Source organism: Mauremys reevesii, linkage group 3 (genome assembly GCF_016161935.1).
Source record: "Mauremys reevesii isolate NIE-2019 linkage group 3, ASM1616193v1, whole genome shotgun sequence".
NCBI lineage: Eukaryota > Metazoa > Chordata > Testudines > Geoemydidae > Mauremys > Mauremys reevesii.
The window spans coordinates 122,381,792-122,409,617 of NC_052625.1; the positions used below are offsets into that span (position 1 = coordinate 122,381,792).

General features: G+C 41.7%; 1 protein-coding gene across 1 annotated transcript in view; it reads right to left on the bottom strand.

Moving 5' to 3' along the window:
- LOC120400755 (dermatan-sulfate epimerase) overlaps positions 1–27,826 on the bottom strand; it is a 267,676-nt gene that overhangs the window by 123,454 nt on the left and 116,396 nt on the right. Inside the window, exons 7-8 of the mRNA XM_039529703.1 lie at positions 16,479–16,653; positions 12,242–12,339 (exon numbers count right to left, since the gene is read on the bottom strand). Of these exons, the coding sequence (XP_039385637.1) occupies positions 12,242–12,339; positions 16,479–16,653 (273 nt within the window). The remainder of the gene's footprint in view (positions 1–12,241; positions 12,340–16,478; positions 16,654–27,826) is intronic.

A 27,826-nucleotide genomic window follows, 5' to 3' on the forward strand; every position in this document is an offset into this window, starting at 1 on the left:
TTCTCAATGTGCATTGGTATCTCTTCTGAGATGGCCAAAAGAGTGCCAGTTAGTACATATTGTGATAGAAGGTTTCCCTACCACACAATATAACTATTAGGTCTTGTCTACATACAAGACTTGCACCAATTTAACTAAAACTAGTTTTAACATTGAGTTACTTAAACTGATGCAAAAGCCCTATATGGAAACTCTTATTTTACAACTGGGCTTATATTGATTTAGCTGAATTTAGTAATCTACAGTTATTCTTTATATTCATAGTAGTATCTTGTTTCTTTCACCCTCTCCTCTCCTTCACTTGCACAAACATCTATAGTAGAACCTCAGAGTTACGAACACCAGAGTTACAAACTGACTAGTCAACCACACATCTCATTTGGAACCAGAAGTTCTCAATCAGGCAGTAGCTGAGCCAACAAACAAACAAACAAACAAAAGCAAATACAGTACAGTACTGTGTTAAACGTAAACTACTAAAAAATAAAGGGAAAGCTTAAAAAAAGATTTTACAAGGTAAGGAAACTGTTTCTGTGCTTGTTTCAATTAAAGTTAGATGGTTAAAAGCAGCATTTTTCTTCTGCATAGTAAAATTTCAAAGCTGAATAAAGTCAATGTTCAGTTGCTAACTTTTGAAAGAACAACCAAAACGTTTTGTTCAAAGTTACCAACATTTCAGAGTTACGAAGTTCCTTCATTCCTGAGGTGTTTGTAACTCTGACGTTCTACTATAACTAGTTTGTTATCTTCACAATGTAAACAAAGTATTAAATATGTACTTTTTTTATTTTTATAAACCATGCCCACCAACCACGTTCCATGATTATGTATGACACACACGTTTTGGATCATTTGTTCAAACAACTTAAGTTTCAGAGTACACAGGAAACACTTTCTCCTAACACCTTCTCTTAAAAACTAGGTTGTTTTTCTGTCTAGTATTTTAGCCAACAATTCTATACAAGAATGCAAAGACATGCCAGTCCAGCTCTATTTCACCCAGCTTTAAATGTCTACACTGTGTATGTATAAACAGACTTCAAAGAAGAGTAATATTGTAACTAAGGCAATTTTTATTTGACAAGCAATAGAACATAAGGATTTAACTTTCATTCATTCAATGCACCCTCCCCTCCCACCTACCCCGTGGTTATTTGCAAGGATGCACTGACCATCATCACTGACCAAACATACAGTGGAAAGATGTTTATCAATTCCCAGTTCTCATTTCCCAAACATCTGTTGATTTCCACAATTTTACTATCCCGGAACATCAAACAATTTTAAACAAATATTTGTTGGGCAAATGTCCTCAATCATTAGACAATACAAACCTCGTCTTTTACTGTTTGTCTACAGCATGTACAACTTGTCTTATTTCACGAACCAGAAGGCCTTGAGTAAATTGTTTACACTGCCATGTAAAGCATGGTAGGCTGTAGTGAATAACACTGAGGTCTCTGTGCAGCTGCCCTATGGTGAATGGAATAGTTAATTGCTCATCTTAGTTAAACTAAGGGAGGGAAAAAAACACACTGCCAGAGAGCCTGACATGCTAGATTTTGGCAGCCTCTTCTGAATTTTTAAGTGTGTATGATCAGTTTGTGCAAAAAAAAAAAAATTAATCTAATGAGTTCAATATAGATTGCATACAAGACCCATATTCAGCCTTTCCTGTCCTGGTGTGTGTCAGAAAATATAAAACTTAAATGGATTTTAGAACATGTGCTCATACATTATACATACTGTCAAAAGAGCTTGTGAGCTTCAAAAGTTTGTCTTTATGAAGCATCTCCGTAAAGCTCCTTTTCGGTTTCAATAACAAATACTGCATAGATCAGACAGACAATACATATCTGTATGTCACCTCACTGGCACTCTCATCTCCCATCGTCTCTGGAGCCGCTTCAAAGCCTCTGTGCAGTGCAACATCAAACAGCCACCCTTAAAAGTCTGCTTCCCACCAAGAACCCAACAAACTACTTGCTACAAAAAGGTAAGAGGAGCAAAATGCCATGCTGTATTAGAGGAATGTCAGAAACAAATCCCCATGAACCACTAGGCATGGAAACAAGAACATTATCCCTTTACAGCACTGGATACAGTGCTTTGCAACTGGAATCAGAAATTGATTCTAGCACTGGTACATTATGGGATATTTCAAATTTGATGACAATATATACCTCCAGATCAGTGGCACTGCTATGGGCACCTGCATGGCCCCACAATATGCGAACATTTTTATGGCTGACCTGGAATAACACTTCCTCAGCTCTCATCCACTCACGGCCCTTCTCTACCTACGCTACACTGATGACATCTTCATCATATGGACCCATGGGACGGAAACCCTGGAAAAATTCCACCATCATTTCAACAGCTTCCACTCCACCATCCACCCCATCTTGGACCAATCTACACAGGAGGGCCACTTTCTAGACACCATGCTGCAAATAAGTGATGGTCACATTAACACCACCCTATACTGAAAACCCACCGACCGCTATGCCTACTCCAGCTTCCATCCCGGACACACCACACGATCCATTGTCTACAGCCAAGCACTGAGGTACAACCACATCTGCTCCAACCCCTCAGACAGAGACCAACACCGTCAAAATCTTCACCAAGCATTGTCAAAACTACGATACCCACACAAAGAAATAAGGAAACAGATCAACAGAGCCAGATGTGTACCCAGAAGCCTCCTACTGCAAGACAGCTCAGGATTAAACGATGGCTAGCCAACTACAAAAGCAGTTTCTCCACCCTTAATGTTCACACCTCAACTGCTAGAAGAGGGCCTCATCCTCCCTGATTGAACTAACCTCGTTATCTCTAGCCTGATTCTTGCTTGCATATTTATACCTGCCTCTGAAAATTTCCACTACATGCATCTGATGAAGTGGGTATTCACCCACGAAAGCTCATGCTCCAATACGTCTGTTAGTCTATAAGGTGCCACAGAACTCTTTGCTGCTTTTACAGATCCAGTTTAACACGGCTACCCCTCTGATATTATGGGATAGTAGATCTTAAAATCAAGACATTGTTGAGTACAGAAAGGGCTCATTTAAACACCTTTGAAAGGTTTCTATTATTTGTTATGTTTTTCCTCTCTCTCGATTAACCAAGATGAAGGGATATGACAAACAACAGTAATACACCCTAATTAATTTCTAAAATAGGTTTTCTGTTAAAAAATACATCACATAAACAGACTGTATTATGCTGTGGTGTGCTTTAAAGGCCTTTATGGGCACTTGTTTAGGATGACCTATATAAAATATCGAAGTATTCTCTCTAAATATGTGTTGTTTGTTACATGACCTCACAGTGTGTTAATAAGTGGGCCAACACAAACCGCCCTAATCCCCAGAGAAGTGACAGTGAAAACAATTCCATTAATTCCAAAAGAACATCTCTGGTTGTGGCTGGAAGAGACTTTACATGCGCCTCACATCCCGCTGCCGGTGTTGCTATTCATTTCTGCCTTTCTGAGAGGCAGAAAAAACAGACATTTTTGACTTCCCCTTAAAATTACTTCCTAGTTCCTTCTGATAAGGCTAGACGCACATTCTTTGGGGCTGCCTGAAGGCGTGCTGAGAAACAATCATTCCTCCAGCACAGTGACTCTGGTACAGCATTACGTTCTGTTTAAGGTTTCTCTGAATAATAGGGGCGGCTCCAGGCACCAGCGCAGCAAGCGCGTGCCTGGGGCGGCAAGCTGCGGGGGGCGGGCTCCTGGTCGCTGTGAGGGTGGCAGTCAGTCAGCCTTCGGCGGTGTTTCTGCGGGATGTCCGCCGGTCCCGCGGTTTCGGTGGCAATTCAGCGGTGAGTATGATGAAGGCGTGGCAGATAACCCGCAGAACCGCCGCTGAATCTGTGTGATCAGCGGACCTCCCACAGAAATGCTTCTGAAGACTGCCTGACTGCCGAGCTTGGAGTGGCAAAAAACATAGAGTCACCCTTGCTGAATAATACTTCCAACCCCCCCGCCCCCACCTACATCAAAAGAACATAAAGGTTGCAAAATCAAGTGCTCAAAAGATAGGAAATGCCAGAATTAAGGTTACCTTTGCAACGCCTCTTCTCTCTGCATCTGCATCCCTTCCTCCACCCCATTCCCTGGCTCCTTCCCCCTTGGTGTGCCATCCTCTTCTACACACCTCTACACACATTGGCCCCTGCAGCCCCCCTTAGCTCCCTGCTTTTATTCTCCCCCTGTTCCACCCTACACACACTTCCCCAGCTCTCTGCATTCCTCTCAGTTTTTTTCCTGTTCCTCCCTGCTTGGATGCCACAGGGGGAACACTGAGAGCACAGGAGAGACAGTACGCCTGCTCTCAGTTCCACTGCCCAGTGACCAAGCAGCCAGGAGCAGCAACTGTAGAGAATATCCTGCTCGGTCCCTGCCATTCTGGAGCATGCTCAGTACAACCGGGTGGAAAATGGTTTTCCCAACCCATGGATTTTTAGAGATTAAAACAATTGGTTATTTTAAATTCTTCTGTTAGTAAAAACAGGAATCTCAATTACCATATGTCCAACTGTAACAAAGTCATAATGAGCCATAAAAACCTAAAAGAGCTTACCTTATCTAAAATATTTCCTACTGAAAACAAATTTTTTCAGGACCTTCCAGATTTAGGAGTGTGTACTTGGACCCACTGGAAAACTGAGTCAACCCTTTCCATTGATAGAAAGCTTCCATGTCTAGTCCTGAAAGACTACATGAACATAAAAACCTAAGAATTATCATACTGGATCAGAACCAGGATCCATCTAGTCCAGTATTCTGTCTCTGACAGTGTCCAGCTCCAGATGGTCAACTTGCAGAGGAAGGCAAGGTATTTGTGGGGTAATTTGCTCCCCATGAAAATCTCATCCTAATTCCTAATAGTTGGAGACTGATTTAAACAATGAAACATGGTTTTATACCCCTTCTCAATTTTTTGTTATTGGCCTTTGAATTTGTGACATTTTTATGAACAGAAAAACTGTGACTTTCCCAAGAAAGTGTCTTTTCAGTCTTGGCCTTTAGGACCTTTAAATTTTTTGAAAGATGGTGGTAATGTTGGGATCTAAGAGAGCAATTCCACATCTGGGGAAGAAAAAAAGTTTATTTGGTGATGGTCTGTTAGAAAATGGCAGCTGTTTGAAGATGCTCAGAGGTTTGGAAAACTAGAAAAGTCATGGTTGACATGGATTGGTTGGAGGAGAGCGGGATAGTCAAAGATGCATGATTAATACATCTATCACAGGATGATTCCATAATATTTCACATAAATATCATCTCATTTTTGTGTAGTAAGATTTTAAAAATGAAACATTTTTCCAAAGTCAATACATATCTATATCTTATTTACACACACACACACACACACTACTACTTTTAGTCACACAATTACCTGAAAAAACAGAAAAATTGAGAGCTAAAACTGCAAGAGTTCCACAAACTGAGTGTAAATGTATAATGGCAGTATTTAGGTCCATGAAGGAAATGCCCACTAGCACAAACTTATAGAAGCTACTCAGGGAGGTCAGCGTTATCTGTGACATTTTTAATTTAAGAGAAAAATAATAATAAAAATAAAGAATTTGTTAGGCTCATGCACACCTGTTCAAAGATTAGTGCTAGGCACATATTAATTAGCAACGTACTGATATCATAAATTTGTGGTTCAATGTTATTAAGTAGTATGACATCATAAATTACCAGGTGAGACCGAACTATATTTGCTCCATGGTTTTTCTTCAATTCACAGAACTACAAAATCTTTTAAAAAAATTCATTTAGTTGTTCAAAAAGATGGAAAGCTCTTATATCCCATTTTCAAAAGACGGGAGTGCTGACATGGCAGACGTTGCTTTACATGAACATCTTGGGACAAATCCTTAGATGTTGTAAATCAAGGTACTTATAATGATTTAAATGAAGCTATGTCAGTTTATACCAATTAAGGATCTGACCTCATTTATAAGATTAATGTCAAAATTTGTGAATTTCATGTACTATGCAAGCAATTTCTTTCCTATCTAAAGAAATACAGATGTGCAAGTCAGACATATGTAAGATTCTTGAAGAGGTATTCTGGAGTTGAAGCTGCATGGCAGTATAAACCTGTTTATTAAACTATTTGATTTTTAGTTTAGTATAAATGCTTTAAAATCAATACAGAAGAGATTTTTTTAAAGATTTTAATTTTCATAAGAAAATTCCATCAATATGATTTTTTTTTAAAATTACAGTATTTATAGCACAGTTCTTTGAAGAAGTACTATATAAACAAAAATGTATTGTTATAATAACAACTAGTTCCTTGGTTCTAACAAAAAAAGTTACGTAAATCTTGCAATGATGTATACAATGTTCTGGCAGTTTTGATTGATGCATGTTTTGAAACTCAAGCCTGGTCTACACTAGGCGTTTAAACCGGTTTTAGGAGCGTAAAACCGATTTAACGCCACAGCCGTCCACACTAGGAGGCACCTTATATCGATTTTAATGGCTCTTTAAACCGGTTTCTGTACTCCTCCCTAACGAGAGGAGTAACGCTAGTATCGGTATTAACATATCGGATTAGGGTTAGTGTGGACGCTGATCGACGGCATTGGCCTCCGGGAGCTATCCCACAGTGCACCAGTGACCGCTCTGGACCGCAATCTGAACTCGGATGCAGTGGTCAGGTAGACAGGAAAAGCCCCGCGAACTTTTGAATATTTCCTGTTTGCCCAGCGTGGAGCTCCGATCAGCACGGGTGGCGATGCAGTCCGAAATCAAAATAAAAAAAGAGCTCCAGCACGGACCATGCGGATGTGATCGCTGTAAGGGCAGGCAAATCCGTTCTATCAGCGCTCCGTTACAGAAGATGAAATTCAGAATCCTTTTTTAAAAATCTCCAGACAGACGCCATAGCAGGGACTCAGCGCACTGCAGCGTGACAAGCGTAACGGAAAGCCAAAGAATCAAATGGACGCTCATGGACTGGAGGACTGAAGCTATCCCACAGTTCCTGCAGCCTCCGAAAAGTATTTGCATTCTTGGCTGAGCTCCAAATGCTTCTAGGGTCAAACACAGTGTCCGCGGTGGGTCAGGGCATAGCTTGGCAATCTACTCACCCCCCCACACACACCCCCAGAAGCGAAAGGGAAAACAATCCTCTGACTCTTTTACATGTCACCCTATCTTTACTGAATGCTGCAGATAGACACGATGCTGCAGCCGTCAACACCAACATCATCACTCCCCCCCTGCCATGGGTGGCTGATGGTACAAAAGGACTGGTAACCGTCCTCGTCATCAGCCTATGGGGCAGTAACCATGCTGACTAGCATCCGTCAGGTCGATCAAGGGCGCCTGGCCCTAATTTTTTCTGGTGGTGGATGGTGCAATATGGCTGGTAACCATCGTCATCATAGCAACAGGGGGCTGAGCTCCATCAGCCCCCACCCTTCATGTGTAAAGAAAAGATTCAGTTGCCCCTGGACTAGCAGAGGAATGCTGGGCTTCTCTCCTACACACTGCTTAACATCCTGTCTGGACTATCATAGCAGCTGGAGGCTGCCTTCCACTCATTTCTCACTAACAAGTCACCATGTCTTATTCCTGCATTCTTTATTACTTCATCACACAAGTGGGGGGACAATGGTATGGTAGCCCAGGAAGGCTGGGGTAAGAACGGAATGAACAGGTGGTGTTGTTACAGGAGCACCCCCTGTGAATAGCATACAGATCATAATTTCTGCAGGATCTGACAGAGCAGCTGTGCTCTCTGGTTCTATGATACAGTGGTTATCTAGTACACTTGCCTATATTCTAGGCAGGACTGATTCTATTTTTAGATACCAAAAAGGAGGGATTGACTCAGGGAGTCATTCCCAATTTTGTTTTTGCGCCCTGGCTAAGAGCAGCCAGGGGCACTTATGACAGCAGCAAATGGTACAAAAGGACTGGTAGCCATGATCATCTTAGTTCCAATTTATGGAAGGGTTTGGATGGTGCAATATGGCTGGTAACCATCTCTGCTGTCATGCAAAAGCAAAAGCATGCTTCTGTGTAGCGCTGCTGAATCGCCTCTGTGAGCGGCATCTAGTACACATACGGTGAGAGTCACAAAAGGCAAAACAAGCTCCATGATTGCCATGCTATGGCATCTGCCAGGGCAATCCAGGGGAAAAAGGCGCGAAATGCTTGTCTGCCGTTGCTTTCCCAGAGGAAGGAGTGACTAACGACATTTACCCAGAACCACCCGCGACAATGATTTTTGCCCCATCAGGCACTGGGATCTCAACCCGGAAGTTCCAAGGGGCGGCGGGGGAGGCTGCGGGAACTATGGGAAAGCTAGGGAATAGCTACCCACAGTGCAACGCTCCAGAAGCCGACGCTAGCCTCGGACCGCGGACGCACACCACCGAATTAATGTGCTTAGTGTGGCCACGTGCAATCGATTTTATAAAATCTGTTTTACAAAACCGGTTTATGCAAATTCGGAATAGTCCCGTAGTGTAGACGTACCCTCACACAAATGAGGTAATGATGCGTGTTTAGCACAATCAAAATTAACTTTCATGGTTCCAAATGGATTAGTTCCAAAATTATTTTCTACTGAAAAATCATTCCTGCAGCTCATACAGTATCATATTACTGCTGACAATAATTTCTTTATGTTCTCTTCCTTCAAATATTTATAGACCACAGTGGTTCCTCCAAAATGAAAGACTGACAGATTTAAAACTTTTCTTTAAAGGTTTTCCTCCAGAGTTTGAAACAAAAACTACTACTACAGCACCACATGTAAATGAGGTAGGGGCTCAATCAAGAACCTGATTCAACACCCCTGCACGGGGGTAGGGGGTGGGGGGGGGGAGAGCAGAGTTTGAAATCAAGAAAAGGATTCTCATTTTGTAACTTGAGCCCACCTTGAATGGAAACCCACTGAAACAGGACAAACTTATTGACTCAGCAATATTAGAAAACTGGGACAAAATTTAGATTTTCTGATGGATGGGGAAATGTAGAATCATAGAATCACAGAATCATAAAAGATTAGGGTTGGAAGAGACATCAGAAGGTCATCTAGCCTAACCCCCTGCTCAAAGCAGGACCAACACCAACTAAATCATCCCAGACAGGGCTTGGTCAAACTGGGCCTTAAAAACCTCTAAGGATGGAGATTCCACCACCTCTCTAGGTAACCCACTCCAGTGCTTCACTACCCTCCTAGTGAAATAGTTTTTCCTAATATCCAACCTAGACCTCCCCCACTGCAACTTGAGACCATCATTCCTTGTTCTGTCATCTGCCACCACTCAGAACAGCCTAGCTCCATCCTCTTTGGACCCCCTCTTCAGGCAGTTGAAGGCTGCTATCAAATCCCCCCTCACACTTTTTTGTAGACTAAACAATCCCAGTTCCCTCAGCCTCTCCTCCTAAGTCATGTGCCCCAGCCCCCTGATCATTTTCATTGCCCTCTGCTGGACTCTCTCCAATTTGTTCACATTCTGTAGTTGGGGGGGAGGAGGGGGGCGCACAATACTCCAGATGTGGCCTGACCAGTGCCAAATTATCACATCCCTCGATCTGCTGGCAATGCTCCTACTAATACAGCCCAATATGCCATTGGCCTTCTTGGCAACACTGCTGACTCATATCCAGCTTCTCATCCACTGTAATCTCCAGGTCCTTTTCTGCAGAACTGCTGCTTAGACAGTCAGTTCCAGCCTGTAGCAGTGCCTGGGATTCTTCCGTCCTAAGTGCAGGATTCTGCACTTGTCCTTGTTGAACCTCATCAGATTTCTTTTGGCCCAGTCCTCCAATTTTCTAGGTCACTCTGGACCCTTTCCCTACCCTCCAGCATATCTACCTCTCCCCCAAGCTTAGTGTCATTTGTGAACTTGCTGAGGGTGCAATTAATCTCATCATCCAGATCATTAAGGAAGATGTTGAACAAAACCAACCCCAGGACTGACCTCATGGGCACTCTGCTTGATAGTGGCTGCCAACTAGACATTGAGCCGTTGATCACTACCTGTTGAGCCCAACAATCTAGCCAGCTTTCTATCCACCCTATAGTCCATTCATCCAATCCGTACTTCTTTAACTTGCTGGCAAGAATACTGTGGGAGACCGAAACAAAAGCTTTGCTATATCATGTCCACTGCTTTCCCCATATCCACAGAACCAGTTATTTCATGATAGAAGGCAATCAGATTGGTCAGGCATGACTTGCCATTGGTGAATCCTTTTTGACTGTTCTTGATCATCTTCCTCTCCTCAGCCCCATTGAACCAGCAGCTTTGGGTACAGGGTAGACAGGCAGTTACTTAGGTTACCAAATTTTAGGAGGGGCGTTTTATTGCAGGAACAAGCCATTGGGCAGAAGCCACCTGAGCTCAAGCAGCCCATCCAAGGAGCACAGGCAGAAGGAAAGGGGTTGGTAAGACCCAACCGACTTCCACTAGAGCTTTTCAGAAAGGTTTCTTTATCCTGCAGAAAATTTTGACTTTTTAATCAGAAAACCAAAAACATTATATTTTTTTCTACTCATTATTTAGGTGATTAACACTACAGAGTATCTTAGATTATTAACCATTTACTGCACCAGAATATGTTTCATTAAAATTTCCAAAGTTGTTTTTAGAAATATTTGTCCCTGTTAGAGTATCGTCAATACTCTGAGTCATCTTTTTGAAGATGAGGCCATTTTGCTCTTATTTGAGATCAAGTCAAACAAGGGGAAAAAAAACCCCCAGTGCTAGCAAAGCAAACAAAAGTTGGAGAACGTGTACCTAGTAACTTCTGTAGTTTGGGCACATTACTCATTTGTTGATTGTCTATTTTCTTTTCTCGCCTGTCTTTTTTAGATTGAAATCACTGCAGAACATGAGCCAACTCTTATTCTGTGTTCATATAATGCCTACTGCCATGAGGCCCAGATCCTGACAGGAGTCTGTTGGCACTACTATAACATAAATAAACAACACCACCATCAAAGACTCAGGGAATGACACCCCCATTTGTAGGCATGAGAAGACTGATGATTTTAAAAGCATCTGAACTGAGTTATACTTAATTTTCAATTTCCATCAAGATAAATTAGCAAAAATGCTTTTAAACTTCACAGCTTACCACTTATAAAGTCTTTGCTTATTCATTCATATTTTATTTGAGTTCCTTCCTGTGCTATTCTATATCAAGCTGTCAAACTGACAGCTTCCTATTTGACCTCATTCTTTTAAAAATATATATATTTAAGATACTTTTTATTACTCTTCTTCATAAATAGATATGGCATTAGAAAGTACTTCCTATGCATTGCCACTCTGCCATTGCAGTTTAATTTAAGAGTTCAAAAGGTAAAATTAATTTGGGTCTGGAGTGACAGTCTTTTCCAAAATCAGATGCTAAAATACAGTTCTATATGCCTTTTTTTTTTCCTGATTTGCACTGCATTAGAAGTTGGGCCAATCTGCTATTTTGCACATAAGCTTAATTTTTAGAATGTTACAGAATCATGAGGATGTTTATGAAAAGCAGTCAAAACTGTTTGACTTGTTGTACATGTCTATTCACATTTGTTGATTAACAAGCCCTTCCTTTTTTGTACCCTCCATTCCTTAATGCCTTGGTCTAATAACCTCATTCACTACATTGCGACAAAGTTTGGGATTGTTTTTATTTTTTTAAGTGAATGGTATGCCCATTGTGAGTCAATACTGAGCCAAATTACACATATTAGATACTTTCAAACTTTCCCCATAAATCATTTCCTCCAGCCTTGTAAGTGTATTTGTTTGTTTTCTGAATTTCCTCTAATTTGTTTAAATGTTTTTTAATGAATTGTCCCAGAACTGTATGCAGTATTCTGTGTACGATCTTGCATATGCAATGCAGAGAAATGACTCACCATTGTGCCCAATCATGCAATACCTCAATATATGTAGCCCAAAATTATATTGACTTTTTTTCCTCTGTTTTAAACCAAAAGCTTACTTCATTTTTCATTATATTTGCAGGTTGCTTCCAGCATTACAACTTTTACTTCCTCAGTAACCTCTCCAAGTAGCCTGCCTTGGGAATTGAACTAATCTACCAATCTAGAATCTCTTCTCTCTTCCACTTGCTATTTGAATGCTTGTTTATGTCAGAGAGTTTTAACCTGCAGATCTACTAGACTGGATCCCCCATTTCTTAGATCTAACTGTGTAAGAAACAGATATATACGTTACTGAGTCTTACCAAGGGTTCGGAAAGGTCTTTGGTTTGGTGTCTGAGAGAAGAAACCAGGTTTCAATGCATTTGTGATCACAATGTCAAAAAGCTCTGCAAAATCATTCCTGAAATAACAAAAGTCAAACAACTTTGAAACACTTAAAAAAAAGGAAATAAAGCCACGTAGATAAGATTCACCATCAAAACAGTTTTCTATAAAACATTTTTTCATGACACTTTGCTTAGAGATTTTTATGCTATTTCCCCACACCCATTTTCTTCCATTTTTAAGTTAATATATCACAGTGAAAGCATGTTGGATAGTGTTACGGCCTCAAAAGGCCCGAGGTACTCTGCAAGGACGAGACCGACTCCACGCTGAGAGTAATTGGTTTTTAATGAAGGATACCGTGACACACCCGCAACGGGGACTCCGCTCGTTGCTGTCACTAAGGCGGGGAACCCAGCGCCCTACAACTTGGCCTGGTTCGAAGTCCAGAGACCAATATAAACCGGGCTCCTATTTATCTCGCTAGCAGCAGAGCAGCACAAAACATAGCAAGGCAAAACTACCCGCCCTCTGGGACCGCCTACCGTGGCCCACCACCAGGGACTTTCCCACATAGCGGTCTCAACCGGTCATGCTTGGTTGAGGCTGGTGCACTGTGACCTATAGTAACCGGAGCTGAGAAAGCGAACTCAGGGAAATGCCTAGCTGGGCCGTGACAATTTCTTCCGCCGATCCCTGCTCTCCTACAGATAGACAGCCTATCAGCCTTCTATTAATTATATTTATTATTATTATTATTATTAATTTGTATTACCATAGCACGTAGGAGTTCTGGTTCATGACTAGGCTCCACTGCACTAGGCACACAGTGAGGTTTTTAAAGCACCCAGGTGCCTATTGCATTGATGTCACTAGGTGCTTTTGAAAATCCCAATAGGTGCCTATCTGCATCTTTAAACTGGTAGAACTACCTATCTCTTAAAATGAAAGAAACTTCAAGTGAAGTCACTATACTTGATTTGCACATGCAGTCAGGTATAGTACTTACTGGTAGATGTCTGAATGACATTTGTGCTCACAACTTGATAGGTACCACTAAAGAGTGAGACTAAGCTGAGGTTGCTCTCAAGATCACACTCACTGTGTACTACGGCTCTCATCTGATACATACTACACACAGTTCTGGATACCTGAATACTAGGGGTTGGGGAGGATCAATTTACAAGAACAGAAGCCAAGAACAAATATGCTTTATATCATGGTAACCATTTATAAATATTTTGTTTCTATAGTGCAAGCAATGGTGAGGGAACTGAAAAGCCAAAGAGTACAGCCAGGAGTTATGCGATGAACTAGAGCGAGGGAACATTTCAGATGAACAGGAGGAAACAATTTTTAGCAGTAGCATCGAGTAGATTGTGGAACAGGCAGACTCTCAAGGGAAGTGGTGGAAGTCACATTCCCTGACTCATTTAAAATAGGACTGCGCTAAACACTGAAGGCCACAGTCCTACATTGGCATGGAAGTGGACAAGATGACCTAGTACGGTTCTTCCATATCTAATCTCTACCTTTTCAAGAGGGCTGTGCTTAACAAGGGAAATCACCCCTACTGACAACGTAAAGTATGTCTATACTGCACATGTCTTTCAGTGGTGTGTAGAGTACATACATGCATAGCCCCTGCTAGCATGGGTATAAATAGAATTGTAGCTTGTGATGCATGGTTCAGGTGAATAAAGACATACCTGAAGGGTGAGGGTATGCACCCAAGTACATACATTTCACAGCTCTCTACTCAGCCACTCCATGACTCTCCCTCTCCACTGCTACTTTTAGCAGCACAGCATCCTGCTGCTACAGCCTTTCCCATCCCCAGGAAAAGACTCCGGCAGCTCCCAGCTGCTGTAGTCTTCCCCTGCAAGGAAAGATTCCAGCAGTGGGGAGCTACCAAAGCTTTTCCTTGCTGTCTCCCCCCGGCCACAGCCTTTCACTGACACATATAGCTATGTACGGCAGTGTGGGTGTAGCAGGCTTTTCACTGTGCCATGTAGCCATACAGTCTTTAAGATCTCTTGCACACCAGTACAGAAATATTAGAGCATTACATACCCAATTAAAGGGAGGTACAGGTATCAGTGCATGGATGGGAGTGCTTGCACTGATATCAATGACTACGGAAAGTGCATGGCAGTAGAGAATCAGTCCCTGGCTATACTACTCATTTGAGTATTATTGGTTTTTTTCATTTTTGAGGGGTGGCAGGAGATAGTAGAGTTGTAGCTGTTGCTGCCAGGATTCTGTTTAGTCCTGGGAGCACTGTGAATGGTATGGCATGAGTTGTGCTGTTGTTGGGATGCAGCTGTGTCTTTATATCAGTTGTGCTTTTCCTGCTGCATCATCCCTTTTCTACCCAATTTCTATATGTAATACACTTACGGGGCGCACACCCACTGACAGGCAGAATAGCTACAATATGCTGCCACCTAAAACTGTTTTATTAATGAAGTTACACTCAGCGTGTAACCTACACCATTATTAACTTCATGGATTTGTCCCAGACATTTCAGTGGGAGTTAAGCCCACTAACTTTGGGTTGCATTTGGCTTATCCAGCCAAATTCTCAATATTATGAGCTTGAAAAATCTGTGGATACAAATAGGTGCCATCATTGGCAGCTGTATATCTCAAATTAATTGCAGTGAACCATCTGTGTGTGAAATTATCTATTCTGCCTAAGTACTGTAAATAGATGTTTTCTGTGCACAATTATCTTTTTGGCAACCATGCATTAAGAAAAATGATAAGTTATTTATAGGCTCTTCTCTGAGGGTTATTGTATAATATCTGAGTAGCTCACAGACATTCATGGATTGAGAGTTGGGAGATCTGGGACAAGAATAAAGCAATTTGATCCTCTAGATATATCATGATATGGGGTCTCCTGTGGCCTCATCCCCATGCTATGGCCCTGCACTCCACATGGAATGATGACGACAAAGGGTCCTACACACTCCCAGAGAGGCAGGGGAGTGGCAAGAGGTCCCCTTCTTACCAAAGTGGCAACAAGGGAACTTCTTCCCTCAGGAGCAACAGGGGCCCTTCCCAGAGAGATAGAGATGGCAGCAGGGAGTGGCCTTGCTACATACCTCAACAACTGGGAAATATTTGCTTGGGAGCGTGGGATGGTGAGGGTTGGCCACTGCAATCTATTTCTCTTGTCATATACAGAATCCTCTGCTGGAGTGATGTTGGTAGGGCCTACAAGAGCAGTGGGCCTCAGAATTAACACCCTATTGAGATGCATGGGGTCATTCACACTTCTCAGAACTTTATTTCTAGGTTGTGTTCAGACTCAAGCAGACTCCACTGCACCTGTTAATCCCTGGTCACACTTTCAAGCTTTTCTTCACAACCTCAAAGGCTAGAAACTTACTTTTTATTTAAAAAATGGAAGTCTTGATTCTGTTACAATTGCAAGATATCAGCAGATGGGGGCCCTTGGCATAGCCCTATAGGCCTATGCACATATCTGGCCCCACTTGTACATGCCAATGACCTACTATGTGACCTTGGGCAAGTTGCTTCACATCTCTGTGTCTCAGTTTTTCCTTCCTTCTAAGAACATAAGAATGGCCGTACTGGTTCAGACCAAAGGTCCATCCAGCCCAGTATCCTGTCTGCCGACAGTGGCCAATGCCAGGTGCCCCAGAGGGAGTGAACCTAACAGGTAATGATCAAGTGATCTCTCTCCTGCCGTCCATCTCCACCCTCTGACAAACAGAGGCTAGGGACACCATTCCTTACCCATCCTGGCTAATAGCCATTAATGTAAGAGCTTCAGGGCAGGAATTGCCTCTCATCATATGTTTGTACAGTGCCTACCATAACAGAGCTCCTATCCAGATTTGGGCATCTGGGGCCATTCATAATACAATTAATAAAGAAATAAGGGCCAGTGCCTTAGCCACAAGGCCTATCTTTAGAAAAACTGGTTATTCAATGTGAAATACTACTTATAAAAATATATAGTTTTAAGGACAGCCCATAACTACTGGTCTCCCAGTTCTGAGATAATGTGAAACACTAACTAGAAACAGACCCAGACCAAAACCCCAGATCCAAATACTTCCTTGCATCTGAGAAAGTTCAAACCTCTATCCTTACTGCTCAGGGCCATCTCTAATTCTAACCATGGCTACTGCTCTCTGGGAGGTCTAATTGGAAATGAACTGAGATCAACAGTACACTTACCCAAGGATGTGTTCACACAGAAGTCTGCAATAGTCACTGTGAGAGCTGGTAATTAATAGCAGGACCTTCCCAGCATTTTTCAGTTGCCTCAGCCACTTTTTTACAGACTCAGGGCAACTTTGTAAATATTTGGCTGGATCATTTTTCACTTCTGGGAAATATGTCCCACAGTTTTCTGAAAAATAAAAACATAATTATCTTCTACCAGCCAGTCATATTTACAAACTATACTATAAACACAGCAATTTTTCCTTCACTCCATAGGCAAAAGTAAATAAACAAAAATATAAAAGATAATAAAATAAAATGTAAAAGACTGATATAAAAAAAGCAGAGAAATCTTAAAAGTTGTACAGAGCTACAATTCTTGATTTACATAAAAAAAGGAAAAGAAAACAATGTGACATGTAATAGCAACTATGTAATTATTATGTAATTATCTCTCTCTGGTATTACATACATTTCACAGCTTTGCCTTTCTTATTTTTTGTTTTCCCACATATTTTAAATCATGAATTATTGTCCTGAAAAGCACTGTAGGGTTTTGTGTATGAGATATCACTCTACTGATTTTCAGTTTTTGGATATTCAATTTGAGGTTACTTAAACAGACCTAGTCTCCAGAAAGTGCTGAGCATCTGTCTCCTGACAATCAGAGATCTTAAGATATCTCAGTTTGGAGACCAAAAAATGGAAGCACCCAAAATCTACAGTTACTTTTAAAACTTGCAGTTAGCACCAACTGATCTGTAACAGCATTCCTATATCAATGACATTATTTCTCAGATTAGTTTTTTTAATGCATGTCATAATTTTATCTGATAAAAGTTGATGTAATAATAATTAGGGCTGTCAAATGATTAAAACAATTAACTGTGATTAATCAAAGTTTTAATCACACTGTTAAACAATAATAGAATGCCATTTATTTAAATATTTTTGGATGTTTTTCTACATATTCAAATATATTAATTTCAATTACAACATGGAATACAAAGCATACAGTGCTCACTTTATATTACTATTTTTTATTACAAATATTTGCAATGTAAAAAAGAAACAAACCCCGCCTAGTATTTTTCAATTCACCACATACAAGCACTGTTGTGTAATCTCTTTATTGTGAAAGTGCATCTTACAAATGTAGAGTTATTTTTTTTACATAACTTCACTCAAAAACAAAACAATGTAAAACTTTAAAGCCTACAGGACAACTCAGTCCTACTTCTTGTTCAGCGAACCGCTAAGACAAACAAGTTTATTTACATTTACGGGAGATACTGCTGCCCAATTCTCGTTTACGTCACCTAAAAGTGAGAACAGGTGTTCCCATGGCACTTTTGTAGCCAGCGTTGCAGGGTATTTACATGCCAGATATGCTAAACATTTGTATGCCCTTTCATGCTTTGACCACCATTCCAGAGGACATGCTTCCATGCTGATGATGCTTGTTAATAAAATAATGCATTAATTAAATTTGTGACTGAACTCCCTTGGGGAGAATTGTATACTATTTCTTTTATCTTTTCTACATTGCAAAATATTTGTAATAAAAATAATATAAAGTGAGCACTGTGCACTTTATAGTCTGTATTGTGACTGAAATCAATATATTTGAAAACGTAGATAAACATCCAAAAATATTTATAATAAATTTCAGTTGGTATTCTATTATTACCAGTGCAATTAAAACAGTGATTAATAGTGATTAATTTTTTTAATAGTGTCAATTTGTTTTGAGTTAATTGCTTGAATTAACTGTGATTGATAGCCCTAATAATATTTAATGATAATAATAATTCCACTGTGCTCTCATGTAGCACTTTTTCAGATCAGAAAATCTCAAAGATTTTTACAAAGAGAGGCCAGTATCATTATTCTCATTTTACAAATGGGGGACTGAGGCACTGGGAGATGACGTGACATGCCCAAGGTCACCCAGCAGGCCAATGGCAAAATTAGGAACAGAACCCAGGTCCCCTGAGTCCAGTCTAGTGAGTGCTACTCAGCTGATGTACTGCACACTGATTGGAGGCGTTAAACAAACAAATCCAACCCCTGCTCTTAGTAGAGTTATGAATGCCCATTTTATGGGTGTAACAGAAACAGAATTTGGCCTTTACAGGCAAACATATTCTTCTGAACATATGCCTCTAAAAGCATATTGGACTCTGAAGAATAACACTAATCAGTTATTAAGAATTAGCCCATTCATTAATTGGCAAAAAAACCCAAACATCATTCTGGGATGTATTAGCAGGAGCGTTGTAAGCAAGACACGAGAAGTAATTCTTCCGCTCTACTCTGCACTGATTAGGCCTCAACTGGAGTATTCTGTCCAGTTCTAGACACCACATTTCAGGAAAGATGTGGACAAATTGGAGAGAGTATGGAGAAGAGCGACAAAAATGATTAAAGGTCTAGAAAACATGACCTGTGAGGGAAGATTGAAAAAAAATGGTTTTTTTTAGTTTGGAAAAGAGAAAATTGAGAGGGGACATGATAACAGTTTTCGAGTACATAAAAGGTTGTTACAAGGAGGAGGGAGAAAAAATTTTTTTCTTACCCTCTTAGGATAGGACAGGAAGCAATGGGCTTAAATTGCAAGGGAGGTTTAAGTTGGACATTAGGAAAAACTTCCTAACTGTCAGGGTGGTTAGACACTGGAATAAATTGTCTAGGGAGGTTGTGGAATCTCCATCGTTGGAGATTTTTAAGAGCAGGTTAGACAAACACCTGTCACGGATGATCTAGGTAATACTTAGTCCTGCCTTGAGTGCAGGGGACTGGACTAGTGCTTCTCAAAGTGGTGGTCCGCGAACCGGTGCCGGTCTGCGAGCCACTGTCTGCTGGTCCACAGCGAGTTTCCTCATAAGAGCGTCGAATAGGATAATAATATGGCACCGGTCCCTGGCACATTGGAAAAAAAAATTGCCGGTCCCCCACATCAGATAGCTTGAGAAGCACTGGCTAGATGACCTCTCGAGGTCCCTTCCAGTTCTATGATTCCAATAGGTACATTCTGGTTCATCAAAGAATGTTATGTGTGGTCTGAAATGAAAGCCAGTCTCACAATAGTTATTAATAACACTGTGAAATGTATATACAGGTACTATGTAAGGAGTGATGCATATATACTGAAAATATGGTCTTAGAGTCTGTATCAAGTCGCAGAGGTGAAAACCAGGTTTCCTGTTAGACAGGAGATGTTTATTCACCTCTTCCTCTGTTGGGATGTAAATTAAGCATTGTAAGCAAACACAACGGATGCCCATTTACATAGAAAGTCAGATGTTAATAAAGAGATGGGAAATCAGCAGGAAGGGAGTACACAGGGGGGAAAAAAACAAGCCTTGAGAGATTAGCCTGTCTATGAGCAAAGACAATAAACTTTGGGGCTATTTTTAGCAGGCAAAGAAGTCACCTTGCACCTAGGAAGTAAATGCATTCATGAAAACGGAATTTGAGCCAACCTTGGTTGAAAACTCTGACAAGGACTTTGGGTGGGTGACTTCTTTAAGCAGAAGGTTAACCTGTTGGTTTAGTCTCTAGACAGCATGTTATGATTTTATTTTATATGTAACAAGGATAAAGAAAAAAACAACAATGTTTTGATATATCCAGCAAAGGAAAGGAGAACATAAAACAACATATTGGCACCGCATATGGGAGTCATACCATGCTTTTGGCAAACAGTACAAATATGACACATAGGGACTGTTCCTGAGAGATGACCATCCAATAAACCCCATTGACATCAGTGCACCTCTTGGGATTAGGCACACAATCATTTAGGAGTCAAAGTTTCAAAAATCTCTCATGATTGACCCCTAAATGTGTGCCCGGTCAAAAATAAATTTTAGCGTCTTCTAAGGAAACAAAGCTCAAAACCAAAAAAAGGTATTACTTCAAAATGGGTGCAAGCAGATCTGCAAATGATGGCTCATCACCTGTATGTTTCCTAGAAAATAAATAGATTATTTTGTATTTTATTATATCCCTCCTAAACTTTTTTCCCATCCAACATCTGTCAATGTCAGAGGGGAACGGGGGTGGGGACAACAACAACAAAAGATGTGTTCCAACTTTTCACCCCAGATGTCTATTTATAGCTTTCACATGTCTGTAAATATGCCAAAACCCCCGCTCACAATCCCTGGCTCTTTACCAGAACAAAAACTTTCACAAAAAAAGTCAAAACCTTTTTTTTTATATAACACAAAATGGAATCAAGTAAGAAGTATCAGAATCAATCAAGTCTGCATCTCTTCATCTTGTGATGGTTGGAGAAAGCATAACCCAACAAACAAAGACATAAGTGTTTTGCGAAAGCCTCTATTAAATGTGTGTTTCCATGGAACAAAGGCAGATTTTCAATTTCCACTCCAGTCTCTAAGCAAGTTTATCTAACTTCCTGAAAATATAGCCTATGCTAACAACCAGGTAGTCAGTCTCTCAATAGTTTTTTCCAACAGCATTTTTAAAAGAACAAGAAGATAGAAATGTAACTAAATAAAAGGGCTGTTGTTTAGCACTGTAGAATATTAATACATTCTCAGGATATTTGCAAGTACTTAGACATTTCTTATCTGTATTGATTCACATTGTGTTTCCAAAGTTATATAAAGCACTCCTTCTACACATTCAAAATCTCTCCTTCAGGTCTAGGTTCTTCTGGGGTTTTTTGTCTAACCTTTCACTGACAATTAAGGCTGCGATTTAGTCATGGATTCTGTGACTTCCAAAGACCTCTGTGACTTCAGCCAGCCCCGGTTGGGAGCTGTAGGGTCCCCTGCCGGCAGGCGGACCTCCCACAGCTCCCAGACACTCTGGACAGGTGGCAGCAGGAACCCTCATAGCTCTCTTCCTCTGCAGGTGGCATGGGAACCCCTGCAGCTCTCCCCTTCCATGGATGGCAAGAGGGACCCCCAGAGCTCCCGGCCTCCATGGCAGCAAAGGGAACCTCCAGAGTTTGGAGCTGCCAGCAGATGGGGACCCTGGAGCTCCCAGCCCACCCTCAGCTGCCCAGGCTCCTCATTTTATCATAGATATTTTTAGTGAAAGTCAGGGACAGGTCACAGGCATCTGTGATTTTTTCATTATTGCTGCCCATGACTAGTCCATGACTTTTACTAAAAATATCCGTGACATAATCTTAGCCTTATTGATGATCAGTTAAGATTCTGTTCATATCTTCATGCCTCATCTTTTACTTGTTTGTGTTACAGCTCAGATAATAGACTCCTTAAGGCAGAGACCTTTCTAAAGGGTATATATTTTTATGAAGCACCATGCATTCCTATATTACTACACCTCTACTCTGATATAAGGCGACCCGATATAACACAAATTCAAATATAACGCGGTAAAGCAGTGCTCCGGGGGGCAGGGCTGCGCACTCCAGTGGATCAAAGCAAGTTCAATATACTGCGGTTTCACCTATAACACGGTAAGATTTTTTGGCTCCCAAAGACAGCGTTATATCGGGGTAGAGGTGTATAAAATCAATTATAAGTGGTCCTGAAACCTTTACATACGCAAACATCCAATTAAAGTCAAAGGGAAATGTGCATGCACCATGACTGTAGCGTTGTCAATTTTCCCCAAACACTGTAATGCAAACATAGTCCTAAGTCTATTCTCCATCTCCTACAAGCATGACATCAAATGCTCAGTTTATTCTGCAAGTGCAGATACCCAGTTCAATGTGCTAATACTGTACAGTACTTCTGTTGGGAAGGAGGGAGGAAAAACTGTCATTTCCCTTGGAGTTCTTGGTTATGCCATTTCCCTCTCAGGACCTAATCAAAAGCCCACAGAAATGAATGGAAAAAAAATTCCTATTAATTTCAGTGGGCTTTAGATCAGGCCTGTAGAGCCACTATACTTGTCTCCCAGCTATATCTGGATCTTCAATGCATGTGCACATGTTTTTTAAGGAGATTTATTTTTGGCAGGATGTCTGTCAGTCCAGAGTTCAGAATCAATATGTTTCAATGCTGTTAATGGTTCTTAAAGGTTAGCTACTTGATTGAATTATAAGGACTGTACCAACCATTTGTATGGTTTGACTGAGAAGAAATGCATTCTAGAACTCAACCAAATACCACAAGCTATGAGCTGCCAATTTATAGCTTGTTTCAGGTGGCTTTTGAGACGGTAATCATTTCTTGCAATTAAAAGTAGTATTTAGGAATGTGATTTATACCCCCTTTCAATTCATAAAACATATAATTTAGCTATCAATATCTTTTTTAAACTGTAAAGCAACTAAGATCTTATGCAATTTATGTAATTTTTACCTACAAAGAGATTTGCAGATGCTATTTGTATGTTTGAGAAAAAAAAGACAGAGTTTAAACAAAAGTCTTCATATAATAATGAATAACAACAATACCCATCTGTAAATCTCAAAGAACTTTTGTATTTGGATTGAAAAAGAAAGAGGCCTCTTTGCTAATCATCTAAAGGTCACCTCATCCCTCTGTGGCAGATCAGTCTCTCTTGTATGAGCAGCTAGAATGAACTTGCAGCAGAACAGATGACATATTTCTGCCCCAAAGAGTTTACAATCTATTTTGAGATATGACACCTTAAATGAAAGGAAGCGAGGGAGAAAGGAGATAGGAAAGGGAAGAGGCAAGGATCATCATAATAAGATCAGTTTATTATGTGCAAGTCTTATTGGTATTTCTCATTTTCTTATTTTAAGCTAGAATGGGTGTTGCAGAACGAACAGAAGAAGGCAATAGGGAAGGATGGAAATGTCAGCATAATGACAGATGAGGGAGAAAGGGGAAGCAGGGATGGGTAGGCAGAGGAAAGTGTGGTTATATGTTAGAAGCCTGGGTTAGGACAGATATCACTAATGAGAGAGAAAGGGATTGATAATGATGGCAGACTAGGAGAAAAGTTTGTGGAAGTAGAAAGATGGGAAGCGAGGAACAGGTAGAAGTCATGTCCTCAGAATACAGGATTCATGGATTACTAGGCCAGAAGGGACCACTGTGATCATCTAGTCTGACCTCCTGTATAGAAAACAGGTCATAAAGCTTCCCTAAATTAATTCCTGTTTGAAATAGAGCATATCATAAAAACAACCAGCACCATCCAATCTTGATTTAAAAAATATCTAGGTTTGGATAATCCACCATAACCCTTGGTAAATTGTTCCAATGGTTAATTATCCTCACTGTTAAAAAATATGCACTTTATTTTGAGTCGGAATTTGACTAGCTTCAACTTCCAGCCGCTGGACCATATTACACCTGTGTCTGCTAGACTAAAGAGTCCTCTGTTATCAATTTTCTGTTCCCAATGTAGACAGATCAAATCACCTATTTAGCTTAACAAAAAAAGAAGAAGAAGTGATTGAGCTCCTTGAGTCTATCACTATAAGGTACGCTTTCCATTTCTTTAATCATTCTCGTGGCTCTTTTTGATTTTCTCCAATGTATTAATATCCTTCTTGAATTGTGGCCATCAGAAATGGACAAAGTATTCCATGAGCAATAGCACCAAATACAGAAGTAATATAACCTCTGTATTCCTACCTGATATTTCTGTTTATGTATCCAATGATTGCATTAGCCCTTTAGGCCAAATTGCTCCTGAGGCTACAAACAGCTCTAGAATTAAATAGCAGTTCACTGCAGGATCAGATGACATCAGTACTCTGGGATCTTCACTGATTACCCCTAGGAGATCTTGTCAGAAAAAAATTAAATTTGGTGACCAAAAAATAGGACAAAATTGTTGCAAAACTCTAATTCCATTTATTGTTAGCTCAGTAGGTTTCAGGGTAGATTTCAAGCCCTAAATAGTTTAAAACTGGGTTGCATAAGGGGTGTATCTCCCCGCAGGCCATACTGCTATGGTTACAATGGGTAGAAGCAACGGAGCTGGAGCATCCTTGGCAGAAGAGAGAGAACTGTTGGTTGGTCATGCTCCATGAGGAGTCCTCAAGCTCTAGAATTTGCCAAATCTTGGCACATCAAAGTCCATATTTGTTGACTTTCTTGATTCTCAGGGTGAGACAAGTTGTTTTATTATTACGATACCCGTTGTGGATGGGTTTGTAGTTATTTTATTACCAGGTCTTCTGGGGCAAATGTGTTAATTGATTGTTGGATAAAGATCAGCATTCTATTAAATATTAATTGTGAAAAATATATAAGGATGCCCAGAGCATAACATGGGCGTTGGTTTACCGACAAATCTAAATAAACCACTAAAAAAACTCATCTTTCCCCCACCATGAAGAAATATGTTTGTTTACTGTTATTCCCTTTCTAAACAGAGGCAAAACTCTGATCTGAAATGCCCTGTTTCTGCAGCTCTAACTCCAGCCAATGCTTCAAAGCACTCACTATGATAAGAATGTAGTTATACTTTTTCTAAATATTTTTATTGGAAGAAAAAAGTGACAAATTCCTCAGAGTATATACATATAATTTTCCTAATGAGGTGAACATTATTGTCTCATTCCCAAGGACCTTCATTTTAACAATGGCAACATTTATTCAGCACGGCCCTTGGGTATTGCAATTACAAACTTTCTTAAGATACATGCATGATGTTCTAGATGTTCTCTATGAAACTTCAAGTTTTGCAGCTGTTACCTAAATTTGTTGACTATATGCCATGTCCACACTTGGATAATGAAAGGAGTAGGAGAAGGAAACTACAATCCATGACAGCCATAATAAAGTTTTGAAAAATATTTATCACAAAGTGAAAATATAAAAGAAGTTCTAAGTTCTTCATAAAAGTGAAACTAAAAAGGAACACTACTAAATACATGAAACATCCAGAAGAGTTCAACAATAAAGGGGAATTTGCAATAGATTGCTCACCTCCTGACTTTACAATGAGTCTGAATGTTCAAAATATTTAGAGCAGCAGCTTCTACACTTTTCCTGATACAAAACCTTTCATAATTTGCCAAATGCTTGGTTTAATCAGAGTTTAAGGTGGGATGGTACTTGCTGGCAGTTTCCCTGGGCCTTGCCATTCTTCCCCATCAGAGAAAAATTATACCAATGCAGCCACTACACCAGCTTTGATATTATTCAGCATGGGTAAAACATGCCATACGTTTTAATTAGGTTTAGCTATTTGGCTCTATCAGCAGCAGTAATTCAGGGGAGACAAAATTGTTAAAATACAACTTTAAAATACACTAAAATCCATCACTCTTAGTGTCAAATTAAGAAGTTCTACAGGATGTTTTGTACCTGCCACTTGGAAGGGGAAGAAATTGGGTGAGCTGAGGAGACAGAGGGTGGAGGGGAAATGATAAGAATTTTCAATTGTTGCAAAAAGAAAAAAACTATTTGCCTTTTCAAATGCTAGCACAGCAGCTTAAGAAAAATAACAGAAAAATCTTGGAGCAGGTTCTCAAGGAATCTATTTTGAAGCACTTGGAGGAGAGGAAGATGATCAGGAACAGTCAACATGGATTCACCAAGGGCAAGTCATGCCTGACCAACCTGCTTGCTTTCTATGATCAGAAAACTGGCTCTGTGGATATAGGGAAAGGGGTGGACATGATATATCTTGACTTTAGCGAACCTTTTGAACAGTCTCCCACAGTTTTCTTTCCAGCAAGTTAAAGAAGTATGGCTATAAGGTGGATAGAATCAGTGATGAGCTGCCAAAATATTAACAACAGGTTCCCTCCTCCTCACCCCACGAGGGGGTCGTGGCCCCCCCCCAGGACCTCTGCCTCATCCAACCCTCCACGTTCTTTGATGCCCCCCCGGGACCCCTGCACCATCCACCCCCCTTCCCTGACCCCTGATATCCCCTGTTGCCCCATCCAATCCCTCCTCTCATTCCTGATTGCCCCCGGGGACCCCTGCCCCATCCAACCACCCCTTCTCCCTGTCCCCTGACTGCCCTCCGCCACCCCATCCACCCCCTGTTCCTTCCTGACTGCCCCCCCAGGACCCTTGCACCCATTCAATCCCCCTGTTCCCTGCCCTCTGACCGCCCCACCCCTATCCAACCCCCCACAACTCCCCAAACTCCCCAGCCCTCTTCCAACACCCTCCCTGCTCCCTGCCCCCTTACCGCACTGCCTGGAGCCGCTCGGCCGGGACCAGCACCAGCACCGGTGCCGCAGGGCCAGAGCCAGACCGGGCCTGGGCTGGAGCCGCAGGGCCGGGACCAGCACCGGCACTGCGGGGGCCGGGATCAGTCGGGCTGGAGCCGCGGGGGCCGGGACCAGCACCGGCGCCACGGGGCCGAAGCTGGGGGCGCTCGGCGGGGGCCGGGACAGGATGGAGCTAGGGGCGCTCGGCCGGGACCAGGAGCTGGGCCGGAGGGAGCCACGGGGCCGGAGCCAGGGGCACTCGGCTGGGGCCGGGACCGGGCTGGGGCTGGAGGCGCTCGGCCGGGGGGTGCCAGGCTGGAGGGAGCCGCTCTCTGGGACCAGGAGCGGTGCTGGAGGGAGCCGTTGAGCCAGCTGCACCTCCCCTCCCCCTGCGCCCCAGCTTACCTGCCTGCCTGATGCTTGTTCACGCTTCCCGCGAACATCTGATTCGCGGGAAGCAGGGGAGGGGGAGGCGAAGGGGGGCAGAGCATTCAGGAGAGGAGTGGGAAGTGAGCTTGGGCTGGAGCTTTTGTTAAATAAAGCCCGTATAGAACTGGTTGTCCTGGAACAACCGGCTCTAAAAGGCCTGCTAAATTAACAACCAGTTCTTGTGAACCGGCTCAAGCTCACCACTGGATCGAATGGACTATAAGGTGGATAGAAAGCTGGCTAGATTGTTGGGCTCAATGGGTAGTGATTAACAGCTCGATGTCTAGTTGGCAGCCGGTTTCAAGCGGAGTGCCCCAGAGGTCGGTCCTGGGGCCAGTTTTGTTCAACATCTTCCTTAATGATCTGGATGATGGGATGGATTGCACCCTCAGCAAGTTAGCAAATGACACTAAGCTGGGGGGTAGGGATAGGAACCAGAGTGTCCAGCCAATTTGGAGGATTGGGCCAAAAGAAATTGGATGAGGTCAACAAGGACAAGTGTAGAGTCCTGCACTTAGGACGGAAGAATCTCATGCACTGTTACAGGCTGGGGACCGACTGGCTAAGTGCCAGTTCTGCAGAAAAGGTCCTGGGATTACAGTGAACGAGAAGCTGGATATGAGTCAACAGTGTGCCCTTGTTGCCATGAAGGCTACATTGAGCTGCATTAGTAGGAGCATTGCCAGCAGATTGAGGGAAGTGATTATTCCCCTCTATTTGGCACTGGTGAGGCCACATCTGGAGTATTGCATCCAGTTTCCTCCCTCCCCCCCCCCCCAGAAGGGATGTAAACAAATTGGAGAGAGTCCAGCGAAGGGCAACG